General features: G+C 38.6%; 1 protein-coding gene across 3 annotated transcripts in view; it reads left to right on the forward strand.

The window, feature by feature from the left end:
* Window positions 1-17,204, forward strand: part of enox2 (ecto-NOX disulfide-thiol exchanger 2) — a 181,050-nt gene that overhangs the window by 43,403 nt on the left and 120,443 nt on the right. For 2 of the 3 annotated variants that reach the window (XM_063494455.1, XM_063494456.1), the window contains one exon: window positions 2,497-2,587. In XM_063494455.1, the coding sequence (XP_063350525.1) occupies window positions 2,554-2,587 (34 nt within the window). In that variant the 5' untranslated portion in view covers window positions 2,497-2,553. Of the gene's footprint in view, window positions 1-2,496; window positions 2,588-13,934; window positions 14,154-17,204 lie in introns of those variants that run through there. The other variant, XM_063494457.1, reaches the window with a different exon arrangement.

The raw sequence follows: 17,204 nt of genomic DNA on the forward strand, positions 1-17,204 counted from the left end.
AATCCGATCTCTTAGTTTGGCTGACAGTGTACTGCGTGTCTCTTGGTTTCTTCTAATGTGCAAAACTTTTTGGTTGCATTTGGAAATGAAAGGAACCAGAATTAGGTTGCATGATTTTTTTTTTTTGTTCACAGTGATATTTCCTGTTTTGCTGGTTAACAGCCTGAATTTACATTCATTTATTAAGTAACATTTCATTGCAAGCCAGGCGTTTGTACTTTGTTAGTTATTTTAAATTTTTATTTGGATATTGTCGTAATAAAGCATTATGTGTAAAGCAGGGATTTAAGTCAATTATGTTGATGCAAAAGATGGGCTTTTGTCTTTTTATTGTACTTCTTTTTTGTTTATTTTATAGTCTTTTTTTTAAAAACTATTCATGATCCCATGGAACATATTTTATTATTATGTTTTTATTATGTTTTTCTTTCCGTCATTCCCCAAGCATTTTTTTTAACTCTAGACTGTATTATTTTCTATATTGAAACCTTGTAAGAAAAGGGAACAATTGTGCACTCATTCATAAACATAACTTCACTATATCCTGTGCTCCCAGGATTTATCTAACGTTATCATATTTACCAGGTTTTCTCCAGTGAATCTTGAGATAATAGGCGGTCAACAGAGTTATTCATGCTGATGAGTGAATTTTGTTTTATCGCAGAAAAATACAAATTCAACTGGGAAAGAGCTTTGAACTCATTACACTTCTGTTCCACTATCTGTATTCAAAACAAATGCAGGCTAATAGTAACAGTGGAGCTTTACAGTTTTGTTGCTGTGTATGAGCTAAAAAACAGAGCAACCAATGAGGTGATATGTGGCATCTCAGTTAAATTGTAAGTTTATTACATTAACATTGACTTACAGTGTTTAATGAAATCTCACCAAAACAGGGTGACTGCTTTGGTGAGGATTTGTTAAACATGAAAAATTTCCAGATATTGTTGTATACCTTAACGCCGAGACACCAAGCTTAGCTGGTGTGGCACAGTTTGTACATTTAATTCAGTTTTTCAGTTTGTAGAGACTTTTATTGTGGCTTGCAAAGATGTCATTGTATGTGTGCCAATATCCCACTGTACTAGTGAACGAGAACAATCTTATCTGTGCCTGACATATGGAAGACAATAACATACACGATGCATTAAATCCTACCAAAGCTGCAACGTTTCATATGATGGTAGCTTATTCTTTACGTGTTGTGCACTTTATGTGAAAGTCTGGAGTTATTTTTTTATTACATGAAATTTGTAGTCTATTGGGTTACAAGTAAGTACATTTTGGCTTGTCACAGTAGCACAGCTCTATTAAGCAAGAAGCAGCCTCCAGAGCTGACAAATGAAGCCAACATGGAATTGCCAGAAACTTCGGTCTTTTGAAAGAAAACTTGATTCTGGCTGTAAAAGCAAGACAGTCCCAGCTGTGCTAGTTTTGAATCTTATAGTTTCATGCTCATTTTTTAAATTATGGTACCAGTGACGCTACAGCCAAGCGTGCTTCAGGGCAGGGATACAAAGAGTGTTGCTGGGGAAAAAAATATTGATAAGCAATGTACTGTATTGCTTCCTTTTGCTGTGCCATTATCAGTACACTGGTGCCAAATGTCAATATATTTTTATTACAACACATAGGTACTCTAAACCAGAATCAATATTTCATGACTTTTAGTTAATGGCACTTAACTAATGCTTACCGAAGAGTGAAAAACCCATAGAGGAAAATAGATAATGGTAATAAAACACACAAAGACACACTCCATATGAAGTGTTTCTCTTGAAGTGTATCGCAGAATTACACAGAACTGGTGTTATCTTGTGAGTATTGTGTACTGTGATACATTTGAAAGTGAACTTTAATTTGTAACTGAAAGTCCTTGACCTGAATGTAACATCCCAAGAATGCAGTATAAATGTCTTTCTATAAGAATTCAGATACTATGCTCAGCAGTGTGGAATGAGGTTTGGGATCGCTGTGACCTTCTCAGTGGCCTGAGAGTGTGTTGGCATGGCATGACTGATGCAGATTATCATAGTGGAGAAAGCCAATTACTCTGGTCATCACGGCACCCTCGGGGTCTCTCTTGGTAGAATGAAATGCGTTACAGAACTCTCTGTACAGCGTTTTGTATTTCCTCTATGCTGATCCTCTCAGTTTGAGTGTTAATAGTGCAGTCAATGGGACCCTCCCATGCCTCAGAGGCCCTCTATGGCTCGGATGAGCTTCTGCTCCACAAAGCAGGGAGGTCGTGCCTTTTGGAGAAGCAGATGAATTACAGTCTCCTCTGTTTGTCTTCTCTTTCTATTCAAGACAAAACCCTTTTTATTTTAGACCCCTCCTAAAAGCTCCTCTCAGTTGGTGTCCTTGAACGACTACAGAATGAATAAGTCGGGTTGCGGAGTTGTGACGTAAAAACCTCTTCTGTGGTGTTTTGTGAACAGAACAAATGGCTGCTGACCAGACCTTTCTTAACCTTGGTTTTGTTTTGCAAAACAGATTCGCTTACAAGAACAGAGAAGCTGAGATCACACCTGACGACACTGCACCTGTAGAATGTACAAAGACTACAGATCAAGTAGAGTCGCAGGTAAGAGGCCTAAGTGGATGCTGCTGCCAGTGGGTAGTAATATAAGAATTTTTACTGTGTTGTCTTTCTGAGCTCCTGAGTTCAGTATTTAAAGTTATGGGACAAGATTTACTAACGTGATGCACCGGTGCAAACTGAGTTTTGGTCTTCACAAAAATTTTTGCTACTGATATATATATATATATATATATATATATATATATTTTATTTTTTTATTTATTTTTTTTTTAGTGTATGTATATATTTAGTGTAACTTTTGTGCAGACTTAGTGCCAAGGCTTTTGATTAACCTCATTCAAACTCACATCTGTGATTTGAACAAGGCACAGGGAGCACAGTGGCACAGATATGTATTGATATTTGTGAACCGTAAAAATTGTGAATTTAACATAATGTCGCATTTAAATTATTTAAAGCAACTTACTTCAGTGGAGTACTTATGTAAATATCTATCTAGCTTAAGTACAATTTTTCAATTTGCTCACAGTAACAGAAAACCAAGGAACTGATTTTGTAACTTCTTGTTATGCAGAGACAACTAAGGCAGTCCAAAGGGAAGAACATTTCCAATATACAGCTAGATATATTTTCACATTCCTTCATTTGAAAGGGATGAAAAACTGAAAAGTCAATTTTAACAACCCGGGAATATATAGAAAGCGTTTTTTCTGAGTGCATTGTCTGCACTGCTTGTAGAAACAAAAGTGAAAGCTTCTGTTCACTTATAACAAACTGACAAACATTGGCCACTGTTGGCAGATTGTTTCAAGCCCAGCAATGATGTTTGTTCTTTTAACTTTATGTAATTCTTAAATGCAAATTATGGATTAAGAAACAAAAAAAATTGTAAACATGTGTGTGCATTCACGCATTGAATGTAGTGTTTTTATCTCCCTTCTTAAATATTGTTGAACCATGCAGGGCATTTTCCATCTGTTGACACTCTCCGCCTTATTTTTAACAATAATAACATATGCATTGTGAGATACTGAATACTGTTGACTATGGTAATCTTGAATTTTCCTTTGGCACTTTGAGAATTTTGACATTTTTGTCACCTAGTAGAATGCCTTGACAGGTACTGGATGGATTACCATGAAATTCAATGCAAATATCTGTTTTCCCTTAATGATGAATTCTTATAATTTGCATGATCCCTAGAGTTTCCATCTTCTGCTGTCATTTTGTCTAACATGTTAGGTTCATCTGTGATCTAGTCACTGAGAGGCTAGGGCACCACGTGGAATGAAATGCCCTAAACAGACAAGTCCATGATTTGACTCCCAGCTAGATAATCCTCTTCTGCTTGTTATTCCCCTGCTGTTTCCTGCATTGCTGGTCAGTCCACACTTTGCTATCTAAAACACCAAAAAAAGATAATTTTATTTTCAAGTGCTTTTACAGGTTTATGATTAAACACCTGCAAAACGCACACCTTGTTTTGTGCTTTTTACCCACTGCTAACACACTAAGATGCTACACATGATCACCATTCCACTTGTTTTGTGCATAAGCATGTTAGAATTACCACTAAGAGCATTTAGGCATTTAACATTTCCTTCAAAGCCTTCCTGTGTACAGCCTTAAAAGCTGCTAACATGCCTATTCTTTCTCTTGTTATTTTTTTCCCCTTTAGACAGATAGTTATTCCACCTCAGAATATTTTGCTTTTTCTGACAAAGTATGCCACTAACATAAGTACCTAACACAGAAAAAGAAGTACAGTAGTACTTAATAACTGGGCAATTTTGTTTTGCATAAGCAGGTGATCCATTATGCATTGCATTAGCCATGGTATTACCATGGTTCAGTCCCCTATTATGGAGTTTTTGAAAACACTGGGATCTCACAGTACATTGTCTGAAAATAGAAATTGAACCGGGTAAGAAACTGACGAATTGCTAAAGAGGAAGGAAAGAGAGGGGGGAATGAAAAGCACCTTACTTGCTGGGCTTTGGCCGATGAGTGTGTCCTTTCCCATTACTCTCACACAGCGCAATATGCAGGTCAGTCAGGTGATAATGAATGCTCTGTCTGATACTTGGCCTTTCTCCCTCCATGCTGCTCGTCTGGTTTGCTCTCTCTGCTGTATCCTCTCTGTTTCTTCACTTTTGTTTTTAACCAGGAATCCCATCTTCTCTTTATTGGGAAACATCTTGCAGTTTAAATGTGTCTCGGATCAGTTTGTGAGACAATATAGATGTCAAGTTTTCTGTCTCTTTCTTAATTAATCAAAACCCAACTCCAACCCAGGGTTGTCTGATGGTGAAACCTAATTTTGTCAGCTTTATGTGAAGAAAAACATAAGGAACGTTTTGTTAGTAGATCATTCACTTTAGTCTCCACAGTGCACACAGAGCTAATCAAATTCTGTGCACACTGACTCCCACTGCATGACCATCTGCAATAAGAAGGAATGTGATCATGCATTCAGTCAACATTTGGCTGAAATAAATAAAAGCAAGTTGAATATGTAATATTTTGACATTTCTTGTAAACAATAAAGGATTAATAAAAATCCATTATTATTATTATTTTGGAATTCATACTTTTTGTATGGTAATTTTCTTTTAAGGAAGAAAACAAAAACAATGTTGCTATTGTACTTTAATTACACTTAAAAAAATGCACGTTTCTTAAACTGGACTTGTAGGTTTTTAGTGGTTTTATATTTTTCCTTAGAAGTGCACCAATCCTGTGATTGACAATTGTAACTACTGATAATAATTTTAATCTAATTTGATGCAATAGATGCACTTTGAAATAATTGGTGTGTGTTTTTGTTTTTTTGTTTTTTTTACCAGTTAGGTCTTTGTTGTTGTAATGAGTGATGAAGTTATTTTAGCTTACAAATAATAAATAAATTGCCCTGTAAGGTATCTCACAGAGTTGGCAGTTACAACAACATCTTAAGGGTCCCCCACTTTCAGCAAAGATACTTTCAGTGTGTTAAGAATGAAACATTAAGTAGCATTAAATAACTGAAAGTCTATTAAAGCGTGATAGGAGGTTTGAGGCTTTGGCACTTTCCTAAATCTGCAAAAATGCCTCCTCTACCTTCAAGATAGCAAGACTGTTTTGGCACTGTGTTTAAAAAACTACATATATTACAAATGAATTCATCAGAAGAGATAAGCTCACTGATATGACTAATGCAAGAAAAACTTTAACTTTCGATAGTTTAGACATCTGCATTTGGTTTATACAAACATTCAAGCAGGGCTCTCTTAGAATTCAGAGCTGCTTTTATATCTGCAGGGATCTATAGGTCTACATGTCCTTTTTCAGACAAACTGATAAATGTTTAGAATATGGATGAAATGTTTTCATATTTCTGCTTTAAGCTCACTGTACTCTCTTTAAGCTGGGGAGCGAGATGTCTGGCTACAAGACATTGCCTGGCTTTGTGTTAACTTGGTTGCAGTGGAGTTTCATTCCAGCGCAAGGCTGATGGTACATTTGGTGCCAGGAATCACAACAAGCTTGCTGTGGAACACAGCTGCCAAAATGCACGGCTGGTGCCCGCTTGCTCTCATAAAGTGATTTTGCTTCTGTCAGAAGACTTGCAGCATCTCAATGCAGCGTGTTAATGTTGTAGAACAGAGAAATATGATTTCCGATCACCTCTTGTGGCTATAATGATGGCGATGCAGGAGTGGTGTTTGTGTCAGTGGATTCTCTGGCTGTGGGAGATAGTGGGGCTAGAAGCGTTGTTAACAACATTTCAGCAGTGCAGAGGGGTTAACAGTTGTTTTCACTCCATTTGGGACCCACTTCCATCAATATTCATCCTGAGGGAAGACTCTCCAGAGGAAGGCATGCCCTCCTTTTGGATTTGTCCTAATCCGGTTTCCAGAACAGATGCTGATGTCACCAAGGCGCCTACAGTAACTCCCTCGTCTCTGATCATCATGAAAATGATGGCAAACATTGTTTTCCTTCTCAAAACATGTTAGCTCCAAATAATTTTCATGGTGGCTTGTTACTCCTCCACAACTCATTAAATTCATCCAGGGAGAAATGCACCAGTATGTGAACTGGGACACTGTGAGCTCACTTAATGAGGCGTGACTTATGCAGGGGAGTCACCTTAACCTTTCCTGTCCAGATGATCATCAGCTAACCATCAGTCAGGCTGCAAGGATATGAGGTTAGGTGGGAGGAGGAGAAGAAGGAACAGGTAATTAGAAAGGGAAGATTTAAGGAAGATAGAGGTCAGAGATAACTAGCAGGAGCCCAAAAGACACAGATGTCCGCCATCCTCAGGAGACATTTCTGCACTGGCTGTCTCCCTTCATACAGAGCAGTGGAGTTAATGACATTTTCTCATGTCTGGGCTACAAGCCCACCATTCATTGATCTCAGCGTGGTCAACACCGAATATCTCAACAGTCACTTTAGACTTATAGGCGTTCTGCTGAGCAAAACCTTTTTAAATATCATCTGCTTTCCTTCACTGAAGCTACCTGAATCATCTTCTTTGACTGGAAAAGGGCATGTTGATACAGCATGGAGCTCTCTTACCATGTGAAAACAGGACTGTGTGATATGACAAATTAGTCAATAGAGGCAAACAAACAGTGTCAACATCTCATGGGAGAAATAGTCATAAATGTTTAGTGGAAAGGGAAATATTGAGTGAAACGAATGCTTGCTTCTAAGGAGAAGGCTATGTCTCTCTGGCTATGTCTCTCTGAGCCGTTGTTAAAATTTTACTGTGATAGTTGTTGATGAGGTCCAGCTTCTGTTTAATATGTAATAATTGAATTTAAATAATTCATTCTAAGAGTTCCCCGTTAACTAAACAAATATATTAGGCAGGAAATTAGATCTCTCTGGGTCAGCTGTTCTATGTATTTCTGCTTTATTACATGAAACAGAGATGAGCTGCATGATATGGACTCGTGATTTTAGAAACGTGGTCAAGTCTTCTCACATAAGACATTTTGAAATGTTCTAGCCAAAATTACTACTCACTTTCAAGTCCACCAATTTATTTGAGTGAAGAGGGCTCGAATGTCACCAAACACACACGTTCTCACATGAAGCCATTAAAGCGAACCAAGGCTACTTTCATCTGCTGAGGCACAGAGTCAAATTAATGTTTGATTTGAATGTTTTGCTACACTAAGCAGGCCACAAAAAGAACATTATTGTACAAAAAAAAAAAAAAATCAAGACATCAGACAAACATCATTCCCTATGGACACTGAAATTGAATGAGAGCATGCACTGGCTGTTACTCATTACTACTGGCTGACAGGGGTAATTGAATTCTGCCTGGAAAACATTCACTTTATTTATGACGAGCATTTTCTGGTGAAAATGTGGACAGCAGAACAGAGAGTGTTCGTTGCAGGAGTGAGTTTGTTGTTTTGCATTTTTAATATCTCTAAATGTGGATGATAAATAAGAAACTCATCGCTGATAATGTTGTGTTTGTGTCTGCTGATGCTCACCAAAGTATATCTTAGATTTCTCCAAAGTTTTAATGCAGAATAATTTGCATGTGTTCTGCTGTTGTTTTTCCTAACCTACTTTGGCATCTGAAACTAGAAGCATACCCATCCAATATTTTCCAAAGGCTAGGCTGTAATCCAAATGCTCAAGAAAGACATGTTTTGTTATTACATATTATGGCATGGTTCTGAAGTCTTTCCTGCGTAATTCATACCAGGGTACTGGGTTAGCAGCCTAGTTTTACCTTTACTGGATCTGCGATAGACAGGCAACCTGTCCAGGGTGTAACCCGCCTGTCACCCAGCGACAGCTAGGACAGGCTCTAACCCCACTCTGACTATGAATCGGGTAAGAAGTTGTTTTTGTGCTGCCTGCAGTTTATATTCTTGGTAAACTGTACCTGCAGAGCGTATCTGTCATCTGGTGTGACAGTTTAGGTGTTTCTCATACTTGAAATGAATTCTACTTGGCTCATTTAAGGTATATTCTAACCAACATCCAGCAGCAAGTGAATTTGCGGATTTTATTGGCAGGAAATAACTGCATACTGATAAAACACTGCTGTTTGTCAAAGGCGAAATCATTAAAGCTGTTAAAAGAGTCACTGACAATATTTACTGATGCTAGAAGAAAGACAGAGTAGTAGTACGTACTGTCGTAACTGTACTTGAATGAGCCCAATACCTTGTTTGTGGAATAGTGTTCTACTGACTTCACAGTGGATGGAAAATTGAGGGCAATTTTGTGTTTTGGAAAAGGGTGATGGAACTCTGGCCTTTGGTAAATACTTTTATTTACCTTAGAAATGATTGTGTGATGGCAGTGGAAACCCAGGTATATGTAGGGCAGAAGGGAAAATCATTTGACACAGTGGCTATTTCCTAAACGTATCTAGCTTTTATTGACCTGAACTATACAACCTCAATTTTGCCTTGTGTATATGCATGTATCTTTGTGTGTATGTGCATGTCTGAATACAGCCTTTCAATTCGAAACCTACGCAATGCAACAGTCCTGCAATACGCTTCTCCTTTTTTTCTGCAGGTTATAGTGTTTTTGCCAAAGGCTAGATCAAACAAAACTCAATTGAAACATTAAAAAAACAATAAAATATCACAAAAAAGGTTTTGTTCTTGATAGAGGTGGTAAACTTGGTGTAAGGAACCTTCAGCATAAACAGACTAATTAAATAAATCATGACATGTATGAAACATCCGATGTGAATGTCAACTGAGTTTCCTGACAGTATAGTACGATTGCAAGGATTTTCCAAGCTCATACACCCACATTGAGAAAAGAACATAGAAAACATCAGATTTTTAAAGTGAAACATCTTATTATTTCACGAAAAATAGATGTTTGATAGCAGCATGTCTCAAAAAGTAAGGGAGCAACAGAAGGCTAGAAAAGTAATTGGTACTAAAAGGAAACAGCTGGAGGAATTAACTAATTAGGTTTATTGGAAACTAGTCAGCAACATGATTGGGTATGAAAGGAGCATCTTAGAGAGGCAGATTTTCTCAGGAGTAAAGATGGACAGAGGTTCACCAATCTGCAGAAACTGCGTCTACAAATGATGCAGCAGTTTCAGAATAATGTTCATCAGTGTAAAATTGTGATGACTATCTCATTATTTAAAGCACATAATATCATCAGAAGACCAGAATCTGGAGAAATGTAACAATGCAGCCTTTAATAATGGCAGCTTGCACATCTGGAATTGCAATGTCAATGCTTATGTGCATCATACATGCAGGGAAGACCTTGAAAATTTCACCAAGACAATGTTAAACCACATGCTGCACATACAACAACAAAATGGCTTTAAATTAGAAGAGTCGAGCTGCTGAAGTGGCCTGTCTATAGTCTAAATCTTTACCAACTAAAAACATAAAGCATCATGTAATTAATGCTTCACTGAGTTTGCCTTATTTATTTTCTTAAGATTTTCTTGTTTAAACAATTGAGAAGTTATTTTCCTGATCAGTTGTGAATATGAGTTCATGAAAGTTGAAAATCATTGCATTTTATCCAGCAGCCAAACTTTTGTGGGATTGAAGTTGTAGCTTCCTTTCAGTGCTCATTTTATTCCGTAGCACTTCACCCATGTAGCATGTTTATCAGCGCACTTGCTCGAGGGATGAGTAGTACTATATGTATTTGAAGTTATTATAATGAAATATTTTAATACAACAGCTTTATGGTCATTTTTGAGGCTGTATATAGTGCATTACCAGTGATATCTTGATCACTTTGGTATAAACTAAAATAGAAAAGCTGTTACTCAGTACTGACTAATTGTTAGCAGCTGATTTGACACCTCAGTAAAACATTCTCAACAAAAGCTGATATTATCTTTATAATTGTAAGTTTCACATTAGCTGAAGTGACTGGTACTTAATGAAGTAAAACAACAGCTACAACATGAATGTTGCCAGGAAAAATCTTTTCTCAGGAAAAATGGTTACAATTTTTGAAATCTTTCCAAAATGAACACAGTGTTTATTTCACCTTAAATGAACAGTAAACCTCAGGTGTTAACCATTAGAGGCTGAATCAAATGTACTAGTCAGAAAAAGGAGGTGCTCTCCATTCCGGGATGATTGCAGCCTGCAGCTGTGCAATGGTCATTGGTTTTGATTGCCTCTGATGAACATAGTGTCCCAAGTGTGCTCAGTAGGGGACATATCAGGACTAAATACTGGCCAAAAAGTCTGTGGTTATGGTCCTGATCCAGAAGGACCTGCACTATACTGGCATCGAAACAGTCGCAGACTTGGGGACCTGCCACAAGAATGGCACAAGGACGATGTTGTAGTACCTCACCTTAATCAAATTTCAACCAGATTTTTGATCAGATTAGGTGCTCTGCATGCAGCATGGCTGTACCCCAGCCTTGATCAACGAATGACAATGTTGTGTATACACTGTTTTAATCTTACATTTTTTTATTTATTTTTACCAGCATAAACAGTGGGCAGGTAATGTTGTTGTCTCAAGGGGGAGTGTTTGGGATCAGGGATAAGAGGATCAAGTGACCACTGCAGCGATACATTTCAGAAACATTCTCATGGATGTTTTTCATGTCTCTGTACACAGCTTGTGGCTAATTATGGAAGCATAATAGTGTTTGCTCTGCTGTTTTGCTTGCGTAATTAATCTTATTACTGTGTGTTGATCAAACCAAAACAGTGTTTACAGTCGCAGAAGTTTCAGTCATTTTTAACAACTAGTGCAACCCAGATCATGCCAGATCATAGGCATTTGGTGGGTGTGAAAGCCAGCAGGCACATATGTTGTCTGCTATTGTTAAAAAAAAAGAAAAAAAAAAGAGGACAGCTAAAAGGATAATCTCGATAAACACGTCGCTGCTAATAAACAAAACACATTAAGTGAACCTGAGGAGCACAGCTAATGCTATCTGAGGCAGCTGTTTAATAATCACATTGAAATGTGCCTTGTGTTAGAGGCTTGCATTCACTTAACTTTTAATAATTCTGCCCAAATATCATGGCAGTTTTTCCCAGAGGCTGAGGATTTGTTGGTAGTTTATTTCTGCACTTTAATGATCTTTCCTAAATTTCTCACATGCACGGATTGTTGTGAAAGCGTAGCATGAAACTTTTAGCTACGTTGGGGGAATTGCTCATAAGAACGACAGTGAAGTTCACATCCTGAAAGGTCACCCACCAACTCTGAAGTACTTCTGATGAACACTTGGGGGAAAAGGCAAAGAACTGAAACCCACACAGACATTTGTCTGTGCGTTTGCAGCTTTCCTGAGAACTGCTCATCCATGCAAAATGAGTGATTGAAGTCATTTGTCGTAGTTAAAAGAAAACCTCTTCAAGTCAAAATATGAAAACTGCTCATCCAAAGTGATTTTAAAATGGACACTGCATTTACTTGGGTCCCTTGAAATGCATTTGCCAGATTTGAAGTATCAGCTGAATGGCTCCATCCAGCAATTTTCTGTTATTTAGATGTTTAAAAGACTTCAGTATCTCACAAGCCAGAATTGGGTTAAAATTGAGAGCTTTAGTAGACTTCCAGATCACACATAGCTGTTGTTTTAACTCCATTCAGATGGCTCTATGTTGTCATCACTTGCCTGTCTTGCAAGCAATGACAAAATGCAGGAATCAAATCAAATTTGTGTTAGCGCAGTTGTGTCTATTTGGTTGAAATTTGCCCCTTATAAATAAGTAACCCAACTGAAAGGGAAGGCAGAGACAGCTTTTGAAAAAAACAAACAAACGCATCAAAGATTAAAAAATACAGTATGAAACGTACAGACAGTGACTGCAGCTTCAGCTCTTTGTATGTTATAACTTCACTTTTCTCGGCAGCTGGCTGACGACGGACCAATAACAGCACCCGCACAATGGTTGTAGCGCATATTTTTAACACTGCCCCCATCTGACAACCGATGATCTCTGCAGGTAGATGGCCAACAGACTGCTACTGCCACTGAGCCCATAATACTCCAAACATAAGACTTAAGTGAACTAATCAGCTGTTCAGCAGCCTTATATTGCGTATATTGGAAGGGTAGGAGGATGATTATTGTGACAGTTCAGAGGCCCAGACAAAGAGGCAAAGTGACAAACAAATAGATGGTAAATAGAGGCAAAATCTTTTTTGATGTTAAAAACTAAACTTCAGGTAAGACATGCATAGAATGGGCATCATGTGGCTGTTTGATCATATAAAATGACAGTTAAATACTGAGTAGAAAATAACACGCACATGCACTTTTGCGCCAATCAGATTATCAATTAAAGTGGTCTTAAATTGTGCAGTAAAATTAACAGTAGTATCATAATAATCATAATAATAATCATAATAATGTTCTAAATGGGGGCTTCAGGTGTGCATGTTGGATATTTACAGCTCTTTGCGTGATATATAAATTATGTAATAACAAATTGGTTCTAAAAGGGGTCAGTATTTATCCAGAGATATTCAGGGCTATATAAAAGCCAGGAAATCTAGAAATCTTAAATAAAGTCTAGTTCTCAGCGGGGTTGTTCACAAACACACACAAGCACACACACAGGTGGAGACATTTCTTACTTTATTAAAGAGATGTAGACTATTTTTCATATCTTCAGAAGCATTTCAGTGAAATACACTTTTTTTTTCTGAAACCATCATGGAGACGCAGAGTCAACTTAGAAACCTGACTGGCTGTAGATCAAGTAAAGAAACTATATATAGTATAATCACTTAAGATCACAGATTTGCTGAAAATCTCTTATAGAGATTATAGTAGCAAGTGGAAACCGGCACATTTTTAATAAGAGCATAATCACTTACTAGTTGGACAAGTCCTCTCTTAATGTATTTATTTTAAATCATAGAGATTATCTGCAGCTTCAGCAATGGAAGAGATGCCTCTCACCCAGTCTGCATGCTAAGTATGGCACTGGAACGGTAATCTCTATGCTTCTCCTCCTCCAACCGGCAAGCTGCAGAATGACACCTTCAAAGCACAGCTGTCAAAAGTTTGGGACAGATTACCTGGCTTTCATGCGCATGTATTGCTTGGTGCACCTTTAGGAGATTTTTAAATGCAAAGTTGGAAATGTGCATCTTGTCTATCTGGCATTCAGCTCAGCAGCCGGTGCATGTTAGTGATTCCTCTTGTTCGCTTTGAGTGACTTGCCGTAGGGGGGGTAGTTCGGCTTCAGCTCTCCGTGAAAACATCATCATCTCTTGACAGCCCATCATAGCTCGGGCTCGGCTTTATAGCACGTTGAATAACGGGAGTTTTGCCAGAGACGCTAGCTCCCACGGACACGCTCTCAACCTGAACAGTTCGCCTGCACGCTGCGTGTGTCGGAGGCGAACTGTAGTGTTCCCCTTCAGTCACCAGCCGGGCACGTCGTGAGGGCGGGCTCGCCTGCCGTAGCTAAAAGGTCCCGCTTCGACTAGCTGCTCTCATTGCAGTCCAGTCTGCCGAGCGGAGCGGACTGACTGAGGAACAAGCCCCGTCTCCATTCAAGGATTTTTTCCTCCACTTCATACACTTCGTCCTACAGCACAGGACCGACGGGAACCGCACACCGCCTTCTGTGGACAATGTTTCTCTTGCAGTACACAGGTATACACGCGTCAAGTTTTATTCTACTCCCGGTTATATTAACAGCAGAGATGTTATTTATTTCCCCCCATCTACTTATTCTGCTGCAGGCTACAGTACAGTGTATTGGCGCACGGCAGTTAGCGCACGTTTTGCCACATTTTGTCGCTCATCTGCGTTATTTGATAGAAGTTATAAGAGCAGGCTTGGAGATTTCCTAGCTGTGTTTAGTCTCTAATTGTCGGGCGTGTACCAGCTTTTGAAACCGCAATAGAAGAGCCGTGCTGCCCGTCTCCACTGTGGTAGCGTTGTTTTTTCGCGTGTCTGAGCATTTGATGTACAATGGGTGAGCTTTATAATGAGAAATGACCTGCAGTATTTCCCTGTGCGGATGTTACAGTTATCACTGTAACGGAGTCGTAGCTCTAATCTGGACTAACCAGATATGCTTTTTTATTGATGGAAGTTTTCAGAATAGATTGAATCCACGCTGACGCCGGATCACTGCTGCTGAATATCGCATATTTTCACATGCCATTCAGTCCGGTTTCTGTTGTGTTTGGCCAGCATCATCGAGCCTGGTGAGACATATTATACTGGATGGGCCTATCTCGCAGGGTAAGCAAGTTGTTTGGTTTCTTTGCTGCGACGTCCAACAATTAGGATTTCCGTGTCATTTATTCCCTGAATCCCTGCGACACATAAGGAGCTCTGTTTTAAATGGGACATTTTCTCTGGGCTCACAGGATCTAATTAAGCAAGCGATGTTGTTTGAACTCTCACATTAACCTGCTTACTCTGCTTTATTCTGGCAGTCCTCTGTTTATAGTCAGGGTAAATTTGCCACAGATGTCCCACAGCTTTGTTGTTGTTATTGTTGTTGAGTGTTCTAATCTTAATTTTCTCGAGCAATGACTTGTCAAAGATTAGTCTCATGTCATTAATTTGCCATATTTCCGAATGCAGTGAGTGCAGTGACTAAACAAAGCGGTTTCCTGTTGCCCACTGTATATGCAAGAGTAAAGCAAAGTTGGCACACCTGTGAAGAGCAACCATAAATCTGAAATCCTTTATTTGAACATCTGTTAAATGTTTTGGGTTTTTTTGTTGTTGGTTATTTTATGTCACTATGCAGTGATGAAAAAAGAATTAACAGAAGTCTAATAAAACAAATGATTCAAGGGGAGGGGGGCAGGGCAGAGGCTAGTGCTCTTGTCCAGTGAATAAAAATGTATTTCTTGTCCTTTCCTGATTAGAGGGTTTTCATTTTTCCGTTATACTCTCTTTTTATCTTGCACAGACAGACAGGATCAGTTCCCTTCTCCTATTTCCTACCCTTCCAGAGGCACAAACATGCCTTGAATCAAATTGAGTGAATGGAGGTCGAGTGCCTCCCTATGACCACTGGGAGAGAATAGGTCCATCAGGCCTTGTGACAGCCATTTACCTCCACACTGCTTTAGTCCTCTCTGATCAACTGGCAGAGCATCTTTAGATTGCCTTTAATGGCGTGAGGGAGGGGAGGCACTTTGCTCCCTAGATCTGTCAGAGAGACCGGATTTATAGGTTGTACATAGAGTGCTTGAGAAGCAGCTTAAATATTTCAGCTCTCTTTGGCATTGGATGATAGTGCTGCAGAACAAATTAAGACTGAATACAAAGTGGACTGCTGTATAATGCCAGGAGATTTAGCAACTTTGGAAACTCTTAAATTTTAATTGGTTGCTGCATGACAATTTGCAGTTTCTAAGTGGAGCTCTTATAGCAGTGCTGGCTGATGGAAAGAAAAATGTGACAAAAGACGGGGGAAAAAAGAAAAAATATGACTTTTATACGATCGGGAAATGTTTGATATAGTGAAAAAAACGACTTCAGTGACAGCCTGACTAAGCAGGAATTTACTTGGTCTTGTCATAAATTGCTCTGTGTTTGGTAAGTTAAAACGTAGACATCACATAGGATGCTTTCTCTTTGCCTTAGCAATTCAAAGTCAAATCACATGCCTTATAAGTGAAAAAAGGAAACTAAGATAAATACCATAATAACTACACAGGACTATTAAGAAACTCTATGTTGTTATATTTAAGGTGTGCTGAACCTGGAAAAGTAAGCCAGCTGACTGGAGACCTGCTAGTTTATTAATCTTTGTGTCACAGAAATAAGTGTTTGTGGCAATCATGAGCATATCAGTTTAAAATGGAAAAGCAATTGGCTTCAGTTTCATCCACTCTTGCGATAATCTCAGTCATTTCCTGACTCAGCCGGCCCATTGGAATTCTGTCACCTGACTGCTCCGAGTTGCTCTGACAGACAGGTAGGAAGCTCTTTATATTACTGATGAGGAGAGTTGTGCACTCAAAAAGTGTGAGTTTCACTTCAGAAGCTTTGGTAAAGTGTTTGGTGTTGTCTGTTAGGCAAATCTAGCTAGTCTGGGTAGTGCTGCTTGTACAGGCATTATTAATATGGCTCATGTAAATTGAGTTTGAGGACTTGCCAAACATTTTAACTCATTGGTAAGAATCTAAGGATTTTGTAAAACTGGGTGAAAAACCTCACTGGGATCCAGTATTAGCTACTTCACATACTGTATATCACTGTAGTGTGCATCCAGTCAAAAATCGAATAAATAAAAGTAAAGATGGCAACTTTATAGTTTAGAATTCTGGCTTTTTATATATAGAAAGAAATGTTACCATTTTACCTTGCAGAATTATCAGTAAGTTTTTAATATTTGTACTGTTCAAATTTTGCCATGGGCTGCTATTAGATTTTGACCAGTGAGATTATGGTAGTGTTTTTTGTCATTACGGCCAAAAAAGTGTGTGCAGCATTTTGTCCTTGATATGCTCATGTCAAAGTGAAACAACTGGTTTCATTTTCAGCCAGAATTTCAAGGGTTTTCTCTTAAAGGATGTCCTGATGTTCCGTTAGTACACTACAAGAAATGCAGCTGCATTAGGGCCCAGCTGTTTAAATCCTTCTCTCCCTAAACGTAGTCATGTGTTTGGCTTACAGATCTATAAAAGCTCCTACCTTTTTCCTCCCCCAAAGATTCCCATGTACCAATACTAG

The sequence above is a fragment of the Pelmatolapia mariae genome, linkage group LG2 (genome assembly GCF_036321145.2).
Source record: "Pelmatolapia mariae isolate MD_Pm_ZW linkage group LG2, Pm_UMD_F_2, whole genome shotgun sequence".
Taxonomy (NCBI): Eukaryota; Metazoa; Chordata; class Actinopteri; order Cichliformes; family Cichlidae; genus Pelmatolapia; species Pelmatolapia mariae.